Source organism: Dermacentor silvarum, chromosome 6 (assembly GCF_013339745.2).
Source record: "Dermacentor silvarum isolate Dsil-2018 chromosome 6, BIME_Dsil_1.4, whole genome shotgun sequence".
Lineage (NCBI taxonomy): Eukaryota > Metazoa > Arthropoda > Arachnida > Ixodida > Ixodidae > Dermacentor > Dermacentor silvarum.
This window is the reverse complement of record NC_051159.1, coordinates 164,821,503-164,841,502: the sequence shown is the minus strand read 5'-3', so window position 1 is coordinate 164,841,502 and position 20,000 is coordinate 164,821,503. Positions and strand designations below refer to the sequence as shown.

The window sequence follows — 20,000 nt, the reverse complement described above, 5'->3', positions numbered from 1 at the left end:
AAAAAGGTCTTCAACCAACGTTACTCTTAGGTACAATACACCAATATTTATTGCACTTCACTCGAAGCCATCAAAGGCCTCGTCCTTCAACACACTGTCAAAAACATTTCACTTCGACCAGAAGCATCACTCTCCAACTGTCACCTGCCTCTGAATAACTTTTACGCGAAGTTGTAGGCGCGTCGCTGGCGTTACCTCTGCCGTGCTGCACGCTCAGGATGAAGACGCAAACGATCACAATATTCCTGAACTAGCCTGAACACATGCACACAATAGGGGGTGTCCATATCCTTGCCCCCTGCAAGGGCCCCCTCTGGCTAACAAATATACAGATCTCAAAAACCATGCTTTTGCTGGCTTAGTGCGGTGAAAATAACTGCAGGAGCCAGAAACATGCCACGATAGTCAGGTTTGGGCATGCCAACTTATGGCAACCGAAAGCACTGCGACTTTTCGCACAGGCAACTGATGATGATAACCAAGTGGTGCATTTTGTAATGGGTATATCTCAGGTGCCACAACATATCAGTAAAAATTGTGGCATAATTTAGTTAATTACTGCATCAGTTCCACGGGTTCAACCTTTTCCTTAAAAAAAACTACACTATAACAGCAAACCATAGTGTGCTCTCGAATCACAGCGGCACTTGTATCACAGAGACCACGCTGGTGACCTTCACTCCTGCTACCCTACTGCTAACACTGCACTGCTTACACAGTGAGCCCTAGGAGTTAGCATCTGTACCAACTAGTCGCTCCACTGTTAAAAGAAGATTCAGTTTCTTTCAGAATGCTGCTCCACACGGTTTGTTGTAGTTGTGGGGCAAAGGATAGCAAAAGATAAAAGATAACTTGTATATTCGCCGAACTAGCACACATTACGAGTCTCACCATTGTAAAGACACAGAGGCGAAAGTATTGGGGAAAAAACACAACTTATACAGCAGAAAAATGCGGTGCTTTGCTCAACACACTATTTCGACTCATGAAATTGGATGGCAACACTGCACCTCAACTGAAATAGTCAACGTGCACTAATGGCACTCCACAACGGTTCTCAGATGAAAATTTTGAAGCTGGGCATTCTTCATGCCTAATCAAGTGAACCACAGTAAAGGCATGCTTTTCAAGCAAGTCATAAGAACCACTATGAAGCAATATTGAAATGCAGTGGCTTCTTTAAAAAGCAAAGAGCATCGCCAAAGTTTCATCAATTTGTTTTTTGTTTTTTTTTTTGTTTTTTTTTGGGGGGGGGGGGGGGGGTCACAAAACTTCTATGGCAACGCTTACCATACTACCCAATCTCGCCATGACAAGGTGAAATGCCATTTAGAGGGCACTAGTCTTTGGCCAGATGAGGCTAACTCACATGCATTTTGGAGCAAGCTGTGTAACATTTCCTACAGCAGCGTTATGGGAGACAAAAAAAAAAAAAGCAGTGCATTCTGGGTAGACAACTAAGTGCAGATCATTTAATTCAATCACTAGTGGTAACATCCACTGCACTGGTGTTGTGTCAGGAAATTTCTCCCAGCTGTTGATAACTACAGTATAGACCACTTATAACGTAACCACTTATAGTGCAGTACCCAGATATAATACGGTCTTTTCAGATTCCCGTAAATTTTCCCATAGCACTCTATGTATACGCGTATCACTTATAGTGCAGTTGCGGGACACGAAATACCGGTTACAGTGCAGCTGCCTGGAAGTTCGGCAGTCAACCAAGACGCCAAACGCTCCCCTCAAGCCACAAATACCGTATTTACTCGAATCTAATGCGCACTTTTTTTCCGATAAAACAGGTCCAAAAATTGCGTGCGCGTTAAAACCGAGTACGACCCTAAATCTGCGTTACCATATAGCCGTCAGCATTTCAAGATGGCCGCCTCGCACGCACGTCGAACCTAGCTACTCTCGAGCCTAGCTACCGTAGCTTCCTCTATGTGCTGCAGCACACAGGCTTAGGCAATAGACTACCATCTGTCTTCACCTTCTCTGCGTCTGCTCTATCACCATGAAGTACCGAGTTCATCATGATGCCGCATTTAAAAGGAAAGTGATCATGTGTACGGAGATGGATGAAAATCGGGCCGCATCACGGGCATTCGGCAAATCCGAAACTTGCGTTCGGGACTGGTGCAAACAGAAGGAGAGAATTCTTGCCAGCAAAGCAATGCGAAACGGTTTCAGTGGACCAAAGCAGAACGTAATCTGCAACGATACACTTCGGCAATACGATCGCCTTGGCCCTATCTTGAAAGCAATCTGCGATGGGGAAAGTTCGCCGCGCGCCGTGTTTTCGCCTCTTATAGGTCGCGTTGAAGCGAGAGGCACGATAGCATGAAGGTCAATTTGCTCGCCGCGCTTCGTCACTCGAGAATTTTGACAGTTCGTTTCCGCGGTCAACAAGCGAGATGTGTTCATGTTTGCTTGTGCGCGCGTGACACTGTGCTTGTTAATTTATTTAGTAAGCGAATACGGAACCTAGAGCACGGTGACAGCGACGGAAGAAATGCGCCTGGAGTGTCCATTATCGCAATAAAATAGTTGTTTTGGTTATAGTGTGGTGTGGTATAGTATAGTGTGGTTACAATTAAAATATGGAAAGTTATTTCTGTCAGTGGCTGTTGCCATTTATTTTTTCCAGCTCTTTAAAGCTCGAAAAGTGTGGTAGCCAGGCTCACATTCCCTTCAGCTAACTGTTGCCCACTTTGGACCTGCTCCATGCTCTTGTGAGCCAAGCCACTAGAGAATGTCTTTTTTACACGGGTAAGTAATGCACGGCATCAAGCACAGAGTCGACGCTTGATGTGTTTCGTCACACAGTACAAAATGCCAATGTGCGAAATGCCTAGCCACGGGCTCGAGGAGTCCACGCTCGATGTGCTTAGCCACACAGTCCGAAGTGCCAATGCGCGAAATGCTTAACTGCATATCCGAGGATTCCGCGCAGCGAAGCTTGGTCGCGAAGTCCACGTCGCCGGTGCTCGGAATGCTTAGCCGCGTGTCTGAGATGTCCACAAACTGAAGGATCGGCCAAGCTACTACCACGTCCGCGTAGAGCCCAAGGCAAAGGTGGCGCTTTGGCGCACTTGGCGCAAGTTGCACTTCGTTGGGCGCAGCAAGGCGCACACAAGTGGAATTGTAGCAAAATGGCGCAGTTGGACCACCACTGGATGGAAGTTTTTACGCGCCCTCTAAGAAAAGTTCTACCACAATAATTTTTCAAATTAGTTCATTAATAGCAGAGCTAGAAATATTTAAAGTGCTGCAAACCCATGATTTCAAGAGGAGAGTCACCGTCAACATAGACACTCTATCCACTTGCCCCATCTAGCGTCTGCAAGCAAAATTCCTTCCCTGCGTTCTCCCATACCGGAGCCACAGGATCACGTGATGAATAGATCACAGGGCCTGCCATTTTTTTTTGCCTAGCATTTTTGCTGAGTGGCGCACTTCTGATGACGGTCTCTCGTCAGCTGTTGCATTTGTCCCGTTTCTCGCAGCGAACAATTTTGCACGCTCTGCACGAGAACACCTGATCAGCAGTATAAGTGCCACAATCATGAGCACTGAGGCAGGCGTATAATCAATGTACCCGAAAAATTGGGCCACGAAAGACCACTTGGAGAGTTATTTGGGTTTTTTAAACTTTGTTTTGCCCTAACTATACACAAATGAAAAAGCGTGCATGTTAGTGTCAATGCGACAATCATAAATGAGCACTAAAAATCAAGCACTTTATGATAAAATCATAAAAGTTGGCAGGTATGCAATCATTAGTTCCCTGTGAATGACACTGTGCCATGTCATGGCTACCTTAGACGGCATACATGCTTTGCTATAGAAGACAAGAAAATACGTTATCAAAAGTACTCTGGTGCCACTGTGCTCTATGCGGTGAAGTTGAAGGAATGTGAGTCTGTTGAGTTGAATGTGAACCAGGTGTATGAATGGTGTGCAGATCCAATGACCAGTCATATTGAAAGTCACCTGGGGCGGGGGTGGCTTTGCTGCAGCGGTGCTGTCACCATCCACCACGGCATCGCTGCTGTCATGGCACTCCTTAAGCTGGTGTTCGTTGACACCTACAGCTGAGGGAGGACTAGGAGGGTGTGCAGGTGCGCGCCGTCGCTGCTGGATTTGGTCCAGGGCTGTGCGCAGCGTCCGGTCACGTTCCTGCACCAAGGACGCTTCCTCCTGCAGGAGCATCCACAGAAGAACCACTGGTCTTGGCTGTCTCAGCATTCACGCAGACCTCACAATTTGATTAAAGGCAGCTCACAATTATCAGATGTGGTAGACAAAAAAACCTGCCCAACTGCTAGGTCACAGCGAATATGTGCTAACTCTGCCGAAAGACGAGATGTAAAATACTGCCTCGCCCTAAAGATCTCCCCGCAGCTATTCAAAATCTTTGAGACGACCTGCAAAAAGTGTTCCAGTCAGTTCTTCAACCAAAACAGGTGAAGTTAGTTCATTGCATACAATTTGGTTAGGCCTGATGGGGTTTAACATCCCAAAACAACACAGAGTCTACGAGAAATGCCACAATGGAAAGCTCTGGAATAATTTCAACAAGCAGGGGAGTTGTAATGTGCACCTAAAGCTTGGTGTGCGAGTGTTCTTTCCCTTCTCCTCCATTGTAACATCGCCATGGTGGCCAAAAATCAATCCCTCGACTTTTTATTTAGCAGTAGAATGCCGCAGCGACCGAGATACCCGAACAACATTTATGAAACTCAACTTTGGCTTTTAGTCGCGGCTTACTAAAATGAATGCAGTTTTGCTTATGACAACACTTAAGCATGTGAGCTGTCTTAAGCCAGTGAGTACAGCTGCTATAAGACTTGACCGAAACAATGACACTAAATGGCGACTTATCCTTAACAAACATGGGCTGTAAGGAGCAAACACTGAACGCTTTCGAAAGATGATACATTCAGCTTGCAACCCCTCCATTTAAGGCACATCAACCTAAAATTTCCAACCCCCTCAGTAGGAGAAGCAAAAATTGCACAAGGCATGTCCAGGTAAGGTATGGTGGCGACTGTGGATAGTGCTGATATTTGTTATCCCTGGCAACTTTTATAAACTAACTTACAGCTGCTGAAAGTCATGCTAAGCTAAATGAGCGTGTCTCGTGACGAGTGCAGATCCTGGGCCGAATTGCAGCAGCGTCACATTGGCATCAAATTTTTTAACAGTTCTGGCACCACCTCGTGTATCGCAGAAGGTGACCGGCTCAACATGAAAAATTGTGGTACCATCCGAAATATACTTTTGGTTCCACTGCAAGTGTCTTCAAACTCGCATCACCAAAATAACTATACCCCTACAACCTTGTCATTTTTTAATTCGCGCAGAAATACTTCAAGCACTCTGAAACACGCACAAACTTACCAAAATATTGTTTTAACCTCATTCCCCGTGTTTATGTCAATACTTTATCATTACAATCAGATAAATGCAATTCAACAACTGCCTCGTTATCTGTATTCATTTTCTATTTGCACTAAAATCAACTTTGTTTTCGGCATTGCCCCGACATTGATACGAAGTAGTATGTAGCTGCACATGCGGACACAAGCAATAGGCTTTTCATACGTTTCCTCTGCGTTAAGAGCACACCTGTCATACTCGACGACCGAGTGCGCGAGAGTACAAACAATGAACACACAAAAAACACGACACCTAGAAAGAGCCCCAGTGTAGGAAGAACCGGCTAGTGCGGGAGTTGTGTCGCAGGTAACTACGTAATCATAACCGGCTAGTGCAGGAGTTGTGTCGCAGGTAACTACGCAATCATGACATCATGAGCAGAGATTCCGTAAACGGCAGCCCCCTAGCTGTCATGGAACACGCGCCTACGGCGTCCGTTTCGGACCACGTTTCCTTACTTCCTTGATGCATGGCACACTTACGTCTTCTGACATGTCTTCGGCGCCAGGTCCCACATGTGCAGTCGGGTACATGTTTTCGTCGGCTCATGCGGATATGCTACGCATGACCCGGCGACGCGCTACTGAAGGACCGTTACTACAGCTAACAGCTAACAGCACAGCAACGCATACACATAAATTGCGTGCAATGGACCTACTGATCTTATGTCATTATATCAACAGACACTGACAATCAACGCCTTCGACTAACAACGGCGCCCAACTTCTCAAAAACGACACTTCGAACACTGCCAGAATATCGAAACTACATAAAAGAACAAAATACAAATCTAGGCTTTGGCTTGGCTTCAGTCAGCTCCAGTATTAGAGCAGTAGTCTCGTGTAGTCTGTGCTCATAACTTTTCTTTTTTGTATGAACCGCTGTCAGTCCCTGAGACATGCTTCAAAATTTTAACGTCTTTATTAATCTTAATAACACATAAAAAGGCAGGTAGATATGAAAATGTAGAATACGAACGTATTTTTGGGCTCTGCTCTGGCCACATCATGGCTCTGGTAGCAGTAAGCAAAAGTATGGCCTCCAAGATTTGTTTATCTTTTGAAGTAAAAGGTTGCATCATTTGCGGCTTATCTTGTCACACAACGATAATCGTCATCTGCCTTACCTGCGTTTACTTTCTCGAAAACTCTGCGCTCGGTAATTTGCTGTCGAGAATGCTATGTCACACCGAAGCATGAAATTGCATGTAAGCAAGACTACGGTGAACAAGACTGATTTTATTTCCTTTCCTCGTGAAATCAAGTTTTTCTACTCAAACTCAATGGTGGGCCAGTATTTTGTAGCGATGCCTTTCCTGTAATAATGCCTTTTCGCGCTTATCGCGCTTTTGTCAGTGGTCAGAGCGACGGTCCGCTCGCGTTATCAACGGGTTCAGCCGGTCGTGAGCGGTGGATGATAAGTATAGAATAAGTCATTAGGCATCGCTACAAAATTCCGGCCGTGATGTGCGCAGAAATTTTTAAATATATTACTTTGTGATTTTGACTGCCAATTTCTGAGGCCAGTGCTAAAAAAAAAAAATCGCATTTCAGCGTTTTTATTACCCAATTGTCAAAAATTGTGATCACTATTTTTAGTACTTTCTCTTATCCCTATTTTATAATATATTTGGTTATAACATATTTTTATGTGGCTCGACTGGTCCCGTAGGAGAGCGGCCGTCGTTTGCCCGTGGCTTGAAATGCAGCGACTCTCGCCGTTGATTTTGCGGTTGTCTTGGCTGTAGCGCTGTAGCCCGTGTCGTCTGTGTTGTTTTCATTTTACAGCGGGTCTTGCTGACCTGCCCAGAGATTCTGCAGAAATGGCAGCGAGCGACACAAACACAGAGGATTCACTCTACCCAATCGCGGTACTAATCGACGAACTAAGGAATGAAGATGTCCAGGTGAGGTTTATCGCCGCTCATGCTCGTCTCCTCTACTGCCGTGTTAGTCCTAACAGATTGTATGGCGACGACTTTGCGAAGGCGGTACAGTTGCCTTCTTACGAAGTTTCTTTTCTTCCGCTTTCCTTTATGTCCGAGTACTGTCCAACCTACGTCACCAGTGACTTTCGAAGCATTCGTCATTTTGCAGTAGTTATAACGCGAGCTCTGAGGTAGCAGCGCGGTGTGCCTGTAGGCAGTTTTGACGCTTGACGACCTCGTCAAGTTACTGCATGAGATGTACGAAAGAAAAAAAGCCCTCCGTTCGTTCAGAATTAGCAGAATCAATACAGCTTCATCATTACGTGGAACTTGTCTCTATTCTTATAGAGAAGCCTGGTGCTTCAGATGTAAACATCGTGAAGGCGCTTTCCGGCGACTCGCCTTGGGCTGAAATCTCATCCTGAAAGCTATGTAAGCGATGCGCTACAAACGCCGAGTAGGATTTCCGTTCATTGATTGACCATCCGATTAAGTTAGTTGCTGTGTGTTGTTTGGTATTTATTTTTGTCAATAAAAACAAACATGCTGCGCACGAATTTGCGGGACGGGCGATGTCCGTCGTGCTGCAGGCACGGCGTCGTTCCGTCTCGGTGGTGTACTACGCCCCGCTAATAGCCATCTTGTGATGCCCAGTACTTCTTTTTAAAGCTATTTTCTCTTCCCCGGGGATTGGTGTTCGTCGTTTCTTCGCTGGATATATTTGTGGATATATATGCGAAGCTTATATGTCCTCCGTATACAAGTACCAGCAAACGGGCTAAAATAAACCCGGTATGCTGGCCGCCAATGTAGTGCGAATAAGTGCAGCGTTGCTCTGCGTAATAATAATAATAAAAAAATTATTTCCAACATTAAATGTTAACATAATGTCGGCTCATGCGGATCTTACACGCACACTTATCTTTAATGGAATGGTGCAGTATATTCAGCGCCTTCTTTCATTTACTTGATTTTCTCTCATTTAGCCATTCGAAATGTGACACAAGGTATATAGAAATAGAATTTGTGACCTTTGCAGTGCATAGACATAACCACTGCATGATATTACATGTTGCATAGGAAAATAAGATAAAAAGAAACACAATTGTATGCATTGCCGTTAGTTGTAAAGCATTTATTCAACTGTTTCGCTTTGCTGAATGTGTGTATTCAATATGCATTATTTATTGTTGGTTGCTACAGACTTTCATTATTCTTCAATTCACTGTTTCCATTCTACTCTATTGGTATTCTGTTCAAGTGAACATTACGTAAGAACAAACCACAGTTCTTCCTAGGTGGGAAGTTTTCTGTCACTGTGTGGTGTGCAGTCTGCAACACCAATGTCGGTTGTCGACTGTGTTGCAGTGCGTGCGAGTAGACTTTTCGATATACCTAGCTTAAGTTATGTTCCGAGTACTGCATGCTATAATTTTAACTCTAGCAAATATACCTAATAACTGTAGTTCATTTGCAGCATGGTAAACTCATCTGTCACTGCTCGAGTACAAGCGCAGTCGTAATAACCTGATATTTTTCATTTGTATTAAATTATGGTGGCATTTGTATGTAAGCCAAATAGTATTCTATTTAGGAGCACTTCTTTGAGCGGAGTCAGTAGCGTCATCTATGAGAGAGGAAAAGAAAAAGCAAAGGCATTTAACGAAACGCTACCGTGTACTTGGGAAATAAAATAACCATGAAAACAGAGAGAAAAAGATGCAGGTCACTAGCTGCATGCACACACACAGGTTCGCGCCAAAGTCTATGAGCAGTTGCCAAGGCTTGCCGAATTTGTTAACAGCAATGATTGGGGGGGGGGGGGGGGCTGTTTGTACCAGTAATGCACATGACCATGGTCCTGCAATTTTTGCCCCCAAAAGCATTCTCAAGTCAAAGCTGTTTAACACTGTTTGAAGAGCGAAGTCCTCTATGTAGTGAACACAAGACTGCAGTAGTAGTTTGTATCATGCATGAGGTGTCAGTTGCGTGCGCTGTATGTGAGGGCGAAACCTTACCAGAAGCCCTCGTGGCTTTTGAATCCTCGCTTCCGCCTGCATCTTCAAGAAGGTCAACATTTCACATCAATTTCATTTGTGCATTTCAGTTGCGGCTGAACAGCATCAAGAAACTGTCGACTATTGCGTTGGCGCTTGGTGTGGAGCGAACCCGCAGCGAGCTGATCCCCTTCCTCACTGGTACGTGGTTCTTCTATATGCACTTGGTTTCTCATTGCTGGTGCCACTTCATCGGGACCACTATTAGCAGTTTTTTCTGAAATTACTGGAATGTATTTCGAGTTTATGCAGCATTGCTTGTCGTGAATTTTTTTAACTTGGCATTTAGGGCAAGAATTGGTTGTGGGTTTGAACGACAGGACGCATGAACAATTTTCATTGTTCTTTATTGCTACTATTTCACTTACCAGAAGTTGTCGCGTTGCTGCAGCACCATGGCAAGCTAGTTGTCAGGCTACTATCTAATTAAGCTTTCATTAAGGACTGCTTGTTCTTGTACTTTATCCTTTTTCCTGTTCCTAGCAGATCTACCTTGCCAGCAAATACATTTGAACAGAGTTGGTGCATGAGCAATTAAATATTAAATGTTGCCTCCCTGGTAAAATCATACTGGTGGATCATCAGCAAGTGTTTTGCTCTAGTAACCATTTCGGCTTGTGGCTACTGTTAGGTGTTGGATTGCATGCTTTAATCGCGCGCATTAACAAGTTTGCTGGGGCCTTGAGGTTGTTATTGCTTGAAATTGTTGTAAAATGGAACTAATGGAAGCCGTGTTGTGTTGGGTTTGGCTACCCGTCTAAATATAATGCTGCTTGGTTGCTGAAGGAATTGCGAAAATACGGGTCTGCAGTTTTACTGCGAACAGCAGTTATGGGCTCAGAAATAAGCCGATTGTGGTGGTCTCATTCCTCGCACTTTGCTTCAGGCATGACATTACGAAACAGGTATCCAAGCGGGTATTTCTTGATTCCAGCCAATAATGTTGAGCCTAGTGTATTGACCACAAAGTCATAACCACTTTGTGCAGGTGAACAGATAATGCTTGCATTGTTGAATGATACTCCCATATTAGAAAATCTTGAATATGGGCAAAATCTATATTGTGAAATTCGCTTTGTGTATGCTTTTGTAAAGCGAACAGTATGTCTGTATGCAATGAAGAATCCTACTCATCTATTGCAAATAATTACATTAGATATAATGTAAGTTGAAAACATTTCGCAGTAAGTGACATCAAAGGTGTGTTAGTGTGAAAGAATGGGGCATAACTGCAGTTCGCAGTAATTGAATTCAGAGTCTGGTGCCTTTATTGTTAAATTTTTTATCGCAGTGAGAATGCATCTGGACTGAATATGTAGTGCTTGGTACGCTCTGCACTCCCAGCCTTGGGATGTTTTTAGCACGGGCAAGGAGGGGTGTCACGCTGTAGCTCTTGTGAGAGGCTTTGTCCTGCTTCATTGCACCACATGTATGTCACTGCTGCTCGCATGTGGTGGCACGAACACGCTGACCTCTCTGGCTGCTCTAGGCTTGATCAAAGGTAAACACAATCTCTTGTGTAGACAAAATTTCATTGTATATACAGGGTGTTTCAGCGAACACTTTCAAAATTTATTTAAGGTTGCCTGTGGCTGATAGCCCAATTCTAGTTAATGAGGTGGTCTCCTCGAAGAGGCGGACATAATGCATAATCGACTAATTAACAAAAATTCATTAATTAAGTTTTTAACTAATTACCTGATGGCCCATATTGTAATCTACAAATTGTAGCTGTGGAGTTCGCAAGGCGGATCCACTTGTAATTTTTCCTCCGGATGACACCAGTTTCAAAATATTAATTCCCGAACTTAACGGAGAAATGCATTGGCGTTCCAGTTAATTTTGTGCTTCAATGCATAAAGCGACGTTTTGTTAAAAACTTAACTAGAACGTGAATGCATTTCTCCGTTAAGTTCGGGAATTAATATCTTGAAACTGGTGTCATCCGGAGGAATAATTCCAAGTGGATCCGCCTTGCGAACTCCACGGCTACAATTTGTAAATTGCAATATGAGCCATCAGTTAATTAGTTAAAAGTTAATTAGTGAATTTTTGTTAATTATTCGATTATACATTTCAATTTCTTTGTAAGTAACGTCCACCTCTTCGAGCAGACCAGCTCATGAACTAGAATTGTGCTATCTGCCACAGGCAACATTTAAGAATTTTTGAAAGTGTTCGCTGAAACACCCTGTATACGCTGTCCGTCGCATAACTCTCGGCTTCCTTGGGAGCATATTGTGGGTAACGCTGTCGATCGCTTGCTCCCAAGTCCAGAATACTAAAAGAGCAGGCACCAGCTATAATTTAATTCCTGTCTTGAGACTCGCATGTGCAGTGATGCATTCTAGCCTGAGGTGAGGGTGTTGCCTTTTTGGTGATGCAGACACCATCTATGATGAAGACGAGGTGCTTCTGGCGCTTGCCGAGCAGCTGGGCAACTTCACACCACTGGTTGGTGGCCCTGAGTTTGTCCACTGCCTCCTGGTGGGTACTGTTTTTATGCACTCTTTTTATGCTGTCTAATGACATAACACCAATCAATAGATTAATTAGTGCAATATATTAAAATTAATTATCCTTGACTGAAATTATTGGTTTGCATTGCACAAGATTGTGCTCACAACAGCGCACATTACTTATATAATGGCTCTAGGTACTTCGGATTTCAGTAGGATAATTTCAGAACTCGCTCAGTGGGCAAGGGTGCGGCTCTTGCTTTACCTTAAGTTGTGCATGAGAGGCTGGTTGAGCAACATCTTTTTGCTAGTTCATTTCAACAGTGCGGGAAGACAAAACACAAGATCAAATGCACGGCCACTAACCACTATTCCTAGTTCGAGCATTACGTAGTCTATACTCCATTTCATACTTAATAGCAGACAAGCCTGCAGAAGCCACACAAGTAGTAGTCATAAAAGTCTCGCGCATTGCATTTCATAGTGTGTGAAATTGCAATTAGGTGAAATACAAAAATAGTCTGACTTGCTCCAAGCAACGACAAACAGCATTACCTTGATTCTGTCCAGCTACGTAGCACTTGCATATATTTAAATTTTAACACAAGTTACGTGGGACACATGGTATGTAAAACAGAATAGTATAGTATATGGTCATTGGGGCATGCCCAGTGTCTGAAGTGTGTGAAAGCAGGTCTGATCCAGGATGTGCTGGATCATGCAGCCCCCTCTCGAGAGCCTGGCCACCGTTGAGGAGACAGTGGTGCGGGACAAGGCAGTCGAGTCCCTGCGTGCCATCTCTCAGCAGCATAGTGCGGCTGACTTGGAGCAGTACTTTGTGCCCCTGGTGAAGCGGCTCGCCTCGGGTGACTGGTTCACGTCGCGTACATCGGCGTGTGGCCTGTTTGCCGTCTGCTACCCACGCGTGTCTCCGGCCGTCAAGGCAGAGCTGCGCAGCCATTTCCGCAACCTGTGCCAGGACGACACGCCCATGGTGCGACGAGCGGCAGCCTCCAAGCTGGGCGAGCTGGCCCAAGTTGTCGAACCCGAGTGGCTCAAAGGGGACCTGGTCGCCATGTGGGGGTACCTCGCCCAGGACGAACAGGTGCGTTGTGCCTGTTGTGCCATTACGCTGCTCGGAACAAGGTTGTGGAACTGCAGTGGCTACTAGGATGCAAAAACTTATTCACTTGGATTAGCCAAGACCCCTGTAATTGCCAGCCGCCCGCAGTACTCGTACATGTCCCACCTTTTTCATGCGTAATTTTAAATTGCAGAGCAGTAGACTGACCTCGCCATGTTCAGAGTGCATGCACTGCGACCCTGCGGACAGCATGATGAAACTCTCTCCACTTTCCCATAGTACTTGGATTTGAGGCAACATTGAGGGGAGTTCCAAGGAGAATGCCAGTGGTGGATTTTTCCACTGAATTTCAGGGAGAAATTGGGAGGTGATCTCCTCAACCCAACTGCTATTGTAGGATCCTTTTATTCTCGCTTCCCTGCCTTTTGATCTCGGAGGCTAAGTGGGTTTGTCATGGTACAATCACAGTATACCTTAGTCACCCTTCAGCCCGCTAAGGACCACTACTACCAGAATGCTTTGCGGCATCGGTGGTGTAGTGAAACAGGCATGGCGCTCTTTGGCCATACCTGGCCCTTGCACCACTAAACCACACGCATTCATTCATGGTGTAGTGAAACACTGTGGTGCATCATGTAAGAAATTAGCCCATACTAAGACCAACTTTCCGCACTTCGGAAGTAGTAAAACTTGTCGTGAAATCAATCTATTGTGTGGTCCCTTCTATCAAAGCTTTCTCTTGAGATAATTAATAGCATGGCAAAAAACATTTTGCCATGTTTCTGGAAAGGCATACTTAACAGCCTAGATTGATGTTACATTTAGCATCATTAAACAATGTTCTTTTGGCATCCTGTTTTCTTACTTTCTCGTAGAGGGCTGGTGAATATTTCTTTAAAACTACACTGTTGCATGTGTGCAGGACAGCGTGCGGCTGCTCGCAGTGGAAGCTTGTGTGTCGCTGGCCGGCCTCCTGCCACGGGAAGATCTGGAACCACTGTTGCTGCCGACCTTGCGCCAGGCAGCCGAGGACAAAAGCTGGCGGGTGCGCTACATGGTGGCCGACCGCTTCACCGACCTGCAGAAGGCCCTCGGTCCTGAAGTGACGCGTGCCGACCTGGTCCTCGCCTTCCAGAACCTACTCAAGGACTGTGAGGCTGAAGTGCGGGCAGCTGCCGCTCACAAGGTCAAGGACTTCTGCCAGAATTTGCCTCCTGAAGTGCAGGAGCAGGTGATCATGAGCAACATTCTGCCCTGTGTCAAGGACCTCGTCTCTGACCCGAACCAACACGTCAAGTCGGCCCTTGCCTCTGTCATCATGGGTCTCTCTCCAATCCTCGGCAAGCAGAACACCGTGGAGCACCTCCTCCCACTGTTCCTCTCACAGCTCAAGGACGAGTGCCCCGAGGTTCGACTCAACATCATCTCCAACCTAGACTGCGTCAATGAGGTCATCGGCATCCAGCAGCTTTCGCAGTCGCTGCTGCCAGCCATCGTCGAGCTGGCCGAGGACTCCAAGTGGCGTGTGCGGCTGGCTATCATTGAGTACATGCCATTGCTGGCGGGCCAGCTGGGTGTGGAGTTCTTCGACGAGAAGCTTAATGCGTTGTGCATGACGTGGTTGGTGGACCACGTGTTTGCCATCCGTGAGGCGGCCACCCAAAACCTGCGCAAGCTGGTTGACAAGTTTGGCAAGGACTGGGCCCAGGCCACGGTCATTCCCAAAGTGCTGACCATGTCGCGCGACCAGAACTACCTTCACCGCATGACCTGCCTCTTCTGCATCAACGTGCTGGCTGAAGCATGTGGCGGTGAGGTTACCAGCCGCCTGATGCTCGCCACCGTGCTCGGTCTTGCCAGCGACTCGGTTGCCAACGTCCGCTTCAATGTTGCCAAGACGCTGCAGCGCATCACACCCCTCCTGGATGCACCGTGAGTGTCCTTCTCTGGTTGCTAGAGGTATTAAAGCCACTGTGGTAGTGGCACTAGCTGTCTTTTGAGGCCATGTGGCAGAGATACTGCAGTCATTGTCAAAGGTTGGGGTTCAGTTTTGTCGGTATGACACCTTACTGCTCGGCCCCAGTGGCACAAGGCGCTGTGTACTGTTTTCTTGGAACATGAAAATATTTGGGGAAAACATTTGATGTGAAAGCGTCAAATGGTCCATTGAGCAAAAAAGCCAGCGTTGTCTGTAGCAGCGAACTTCCCATTGGCTGCGACGCCACGTCACGAGAGCACTCAGGACACTGGCTTGGGCCTCAATGAAGCAGAGCGGGTGAAAGGGAGCACCTTCTCTCGCCCTATTGCATGAGGGGAGAGGGCATTGTTGCCATGTCGCTTTCGCTCTCGGAAGCTTGCGTTGTCCATGCAAGCTCTCAAGATTGTAACTGCATCTCGGTAAGGCCAAATGAAATCACACGAAGCGTCTCAACGTGCTCGCTTGCCCACGCGGAGTTCATAACTCGAAGGACCGCTCAGTGGCGTTCAATTGGACATTAATGCTTTCGCATTCACAACTCTTAGGAAGTTCTTAGGTGGCCTCGAAATTTTTTTTAATACATTTGTGGTCCGTGAGCAACTACTCGTACCGAGACATAGCAAGGAAGCTATGTAGAATCTGTGTGTGAATCTGCTGTTTGTTTGCTTTCTAACTGCACACAAAACCTTTTAGCGTGAGTCTTGCAGTGCTTCCTTTGTTTCTATACATGTCCATCACATGCTGAAGCACTGTGTGAGTGCTCGAGTGCTTGGGCACTTGCTGTTTTCAGTAAAATCACTGAAATAATCTTCAACCAGGCTGCTTGCTTTACTGTGATAAAAAGCTTAATACAACTAGGAAATCCATCATATCTGCAGGAGCTGATTCGCAACTTGTTTATAGCGGTAGACAGGTACCCATTTCTGTGACATGGAAGAGTGAATATTCAGTCTATAGCGAAAGCAAGCGACTGTGATTGTGAATATGACAAGTGCTCTGGCATATGGAAAGTTATTCAAGATAGGTTGCAGGACTTATCATTGTTGCACTCTGCGTAGTTCGATATTTTTTTAAGCACTTACTTTGCAATGCTGATAGAACTTGTACAACTTGTACGTACTCAGTTCTTGGGTATACCCAAGAATTGAGTCGTATTAGTTCTTTTATGGGCTTCCATCAGCATTCAAGAGCAGGTGCACAGAAAAATATCCAACTGCGCAGGGTGCCACAATGCTAAGCTCCGCAACCTATCTCGGATAACAGCTTTCCACATGCCAGAGCACTTATCATATTCACAATCACTTGCTTGGCAACAATTGGCCCTAGCCCATGTTGGTGGACTCTCTAAGGCTCTGCAGACCATCTGAGAAGTGCACCTTTGTACCAGCATGACTTTTTTTTTTTTTTTCCTTAAATGAAGGCACAAACTCTAGAAAAAATGCTGGCAAGTGTCAGGAGCGCGCCAACTAAATTATAATGCATGTTTCTACAAACCAGTTCTGGTTTTGATACCCAGAAGGTTGATGCACTCCATTCCCGAGATAATCGCGGCTACCACAAGAAACTCGTGCAGCAGCGTTGACATTTTTATTCACAATATTGTCATACACAGCCTCACGTTTACTCGACATGTGTTGCATTGCGACAATGTCGATGATGCCACACCGACATTGAGACCAACTTTAGAATTAACTTAATGTGTTTTCCAACCTTCATGCTTGCTAAGTGTACCCTTTTATGTGCAAAAAGCATGTGATGGAGTTCCTACAACTTTGAAAATATGTCAGTACTCCTTAACCCTTTGCAGTCCGCAACTTTTACCCACTTTCCGGCTGTTCCGGTCCGAAACTGTTTTGCCAGTTTGCGGCGCCGCTAACAAAACCACCAACTGTGGAAGAAAAATTCACAGGATATTTATTTTTTCTCTTGCATTCTGCAGGCAACTCCTCAACTGATATTTGAGCAGCGTGTGATAACGCTCGAAGCATTCTCCTGGGTGCAGGCCAGGGTTGTTAGGCAGGTTTTGCAGAAACACACAGTTTCTCTCCTGCCTCCGTTTGTTTTTCGATCGCTACAAGCGACACAGTCCTTGCTGCTTCGGCCTGGGAGCTTGTAGACGAAATGGCTCCTCGCATTCCTTCCGCGCAGACGGGCCTCGCTTTTTGGATCTAGCCCTCACGTCACCCACCAGCTGTAGGATGAGGTTGCGGCGGTACTGCAGGTGTCGCTCTTCTTTCTCACCATGATTCTGCAGCTGTGTGCGCCTCAAAATAAAGTTATTGAAAATGGAAACCCATACAAGCTTTCACTAAATTCACCATCATAAAACGCACGCGGTGAAAATGTGGCCATGCTTCTCAGCGAACCGCGCGAACGTGTGGTTGCGCGTGCAAGTGAGAACGCTCGGGTATCCAGAAGCCGTGCTGAACATTGTGCTGCACCCTAGTGCAAAAAAAAGTAAACTTCAACAAACAAAGTTTATTTATCTCTCAAGAGATGGCGCATCATGTATACAAAGAATGCGCACGAATCGCAGTGAGAAAAACCGCGAAATTTAACCCCCGAACACCCTTGTCGGGCGGTGCCCGACAGCGGACCGCTACGGCCGTGTTGGGTTGTCGGGCAGGGCCCGACAACGGACCGCAAAGGGTTAAAGGCCCCGTTGTAACAACTCTGCAGCAAGGAGGGACCACTGCCGAAAAGAACTTGTTTTCAGGCTACTTTGTATGGTTTGCTGTAATCTTTCTTTCAAACTTTTGTGTACATCTCCCTTGTGCCATTTGAAAGAATGCACATGGACTGATAGATGTGCTGTGTGTCGAAAGGAATAAGTATTGCTGTATTTCAAGGCATGTGCTGGGTGCCATAAGACTGTCACATTGCAGGAGCTGAAATTTGTTTTGCAGGACGCTGCAAGGCCAGGTAAAGCCCTGCTTGGAAAAGCTGAACACAGATCCAGACGTTGATGTTCGGTACTTTGCATCTGAAGCCTTGGCAGGTGGGTGAAAGCTCTGGTCCCGTGAAGTCCAAACGAAATAAAATTTACTGACCAGTGTTGTAATATGGACTTGTTGATTCATCATTTTACAGCGTCCTTTATCACAAAAACCACAAGGACACACGTGCCTCCTTGTGGTTTCTGCTAAAATAACTCTCCTTTACTGCATCGACATCCTTGGGGCTTGCCTGCTTTGTATGACAAATGTGAAAATCACTGTCAAGTTGAAGCATTATAGTGACACGGATGCTCTTGGCTGGCCAAACTCGTTCAAGGGTTAATTTCACGTGCAGTAGTGAGGAATTGATGCTGAAAAAACTAGGCACGAATTGCTGCCAAATCTGTTTCGCTATAATGGTAGGGTGCAAGAAGATAACATGCTACAGAATGATATTGAGAAAATGGAAGTGTAGGATGGTGCCTACGGTGTAAAGCTAAACTAATTATGAAAGGTGCACCTGCAGACAAGAGTATCAGATGTTTCCATGACAATCCGTAGCTGTCTGCAAAATATGATTCACACAGAAATTAGCGGTAAGCAAATCGAATACTTCACACTAACTATTCATATTCGAAAAAGAATTCTTTGGCACTTTTGAAGCTAACCAAATATTAAATCTGGTTACTGCATATTATCGTTAATTATCCTAAGTTAGACGACCACACAGGTTTTCGAAGCAATGCAGAAATAAAAAAAATGGGTAATGCAAAGCTTTGTTTTCAGTTTTGCAGCCTACATGACCACTTAGATATTCGCAGTCTACCTCATAGCAGTTTTATTTTTATGCTACAGGCGTTGACCCTTTTACATGTGTATGACACACAAGACCTTCAGCGGCTTTTTTTTTTTCTTTCGCAAACATTTTAACGTTTTTGGAAATATAGTCGTACAGCAGCCCCGTTCTTTCTTGAAAAGCTTGTTTGCAACTATGCTTTAAAGTGGAGAGGCTGTTTGTTCAGGTTTTTAAAGCTGATCATTTGTCTCTGATAGCTCTTTCTTGCACTAGTAGAAATAGGGGTGGTACCTAATTACACTGAAATAAGTATTCCTGCTCTAAATACAGTCAAACCTCGTTATAACGAAATAACGGATATTAGAAAATGAAATTGCCGAAGAGATTCATAGTGCAGTAGATGCAATAATGGATATATGGAAGTAAATCAGCTCCCACTTCAATTTCGTTATTACGAGGTTTTACTGTATATGCGTCTGCACTTGACTATTCGATTCATTAAAATATTTTGATATTCACCCGCCGCGGTGGCTCAGTTAGCAAAGGCGTTGCGCTGCTGAGCACGAAATCACGGGATCTAATCTCGGCCGCGGCAGCCGCATTTCGGCCCGTGTGCTTGCGTTGTAGTGCACGTTAAAGAACCCCAGGTGGTCAAAATTAATCCGGAGCTCTCCACTACTGCGTGCTTCATAATCGGAACTGGTTTTGGCTCATAAAACCCCAGAAAGAAGAACCCATCACTTACTAAAATATTTGCGCCAGAAATATGTCACTGCAGATACTAACGTCAAAGGCATAAAAGCTAGCCGTTTAATTGTTTCCTAATAACTTTCAGCAGTAAAGGAAGGTGGACAGCAGCCCCAAAGGTAGGCTTGAAAATAGTGTGGTTGGCTCAGCTTTGTGGATAGTGTGCTGATGTGAATTTGTCTGTGTTCACCTTTTTGTTTGCAGTGCTGCCGTGAACCCCCAGCCGGCTAGCCCACCCAATCCCGTCGTAGCCAGTAAAAATTAAAGTTCGACCTGCAGCACGTGTACGCATACACACAAATGAGTGACCAGTGGCGTCTTATGCTGCCCTGCTGGCCAGAGCACTGCAGCCCGTTTCAATGGCATGAGTGAGGACAAGTCTCGTTGGAAGGGCGAAAGGCGGGGAAGGGTGTCTCGCAGTTCTCATCGTTGAGTTTGTGGCGTGATCATTGTAAACTAGTAAAAGAATGCTGACGAGGCTGCGTTCCTTGTTTGCTTTTGCTCTTTCTTTTTTTTTTTTCCCCACACCTGGGAACAAGGACCTGACTGGAGAACAAACTTCTGGGAAGCT

At 45.4% G+C, this 20,000-nt stretch overlaps 2 protein-coding genes across 8 annotated transcripts in view; one reads left to right on the top strand and one right to left on the bottom strand.

The window, feature by feature from the left end:
* Positions 1 to 6,252, bottom strand: part of LOC119456335 (WAS/WASL-interacting protein family member 3) — a 53,914-nt gene extending 47,662 nt beyond the window's left edge. For 3 of the 5 annotated variants that reach the window (XM_049669755.1, XM_049669756.1, XM_049669757.1), the window contains exons 1-2: positions 5,928 to 6,252; positions 3,997 to 4,203 (exon numbers count right to left, since the gene is read on the bottom strand). In XM_049669755.1, coding sequence (XP_049525712.1) covers positions 3,997 to 4,203; positions 5,928 to 5,978 — 258 coding nt within the window. In that variant the 5' untranslated portion in view covers positions 5,979 to 6,252. The remainder of the gene's footprint in view (positions 1 to 3,996; positions 4,204 to 5,927) is intronic. The other 2 variants (XM_049669758.1, XM_037718043.2) reach the window with 1 other exon arrangement.
* Positions 6,253 to 7,132: 880 nt separating this feature from the next.
* On the top strand, positions 7,133 to 19,907 carry LOC119456336 (serine/threonine-protein phosphatase 2A 65 kDa regulatory subunit A alpha isoform). Of its 3 annotated transcripts, none has more exons than XM_037718049.2 (8): positions 7,133 to 7,351; positions 9,480 to 9,570; positions 11,816 to 11,916; positions 12,613 to 12,993; positions 13,895 to 14,904; positions 17,857 to 17,948; positions 19,521 to 19,548; positions 19,634 to 19,907. In XM_037718049.2, exons 1-8 carry the CDS (start codon positions 7,268 to 7,270, stop codon positions 19,692 to 19,694), a joined length of 1,848 nt encoding a protein of 615 aa, XP_037573977.1. In that variant the 5' UTR covers positions 7,133 to 7,267; the 3' UTR covers positions 19,695 to 19,907. The 3 variants fall into 3 exon arrangements, with proteins under 3 accessions (XP_037573977.1, XP_037573976.1, XP_037573978.1); XM_037718048.2 differs by having other exon boundaries at positions 19,518 to 19,548; XM_037718050.2 differs by lacking the exon at positions 19,521 to 19,548 and having other exon boundaries at positions 7,135 to 7,351.
* Positions 19,908 to 20,000: the final 93 nt, after the last annotated feature.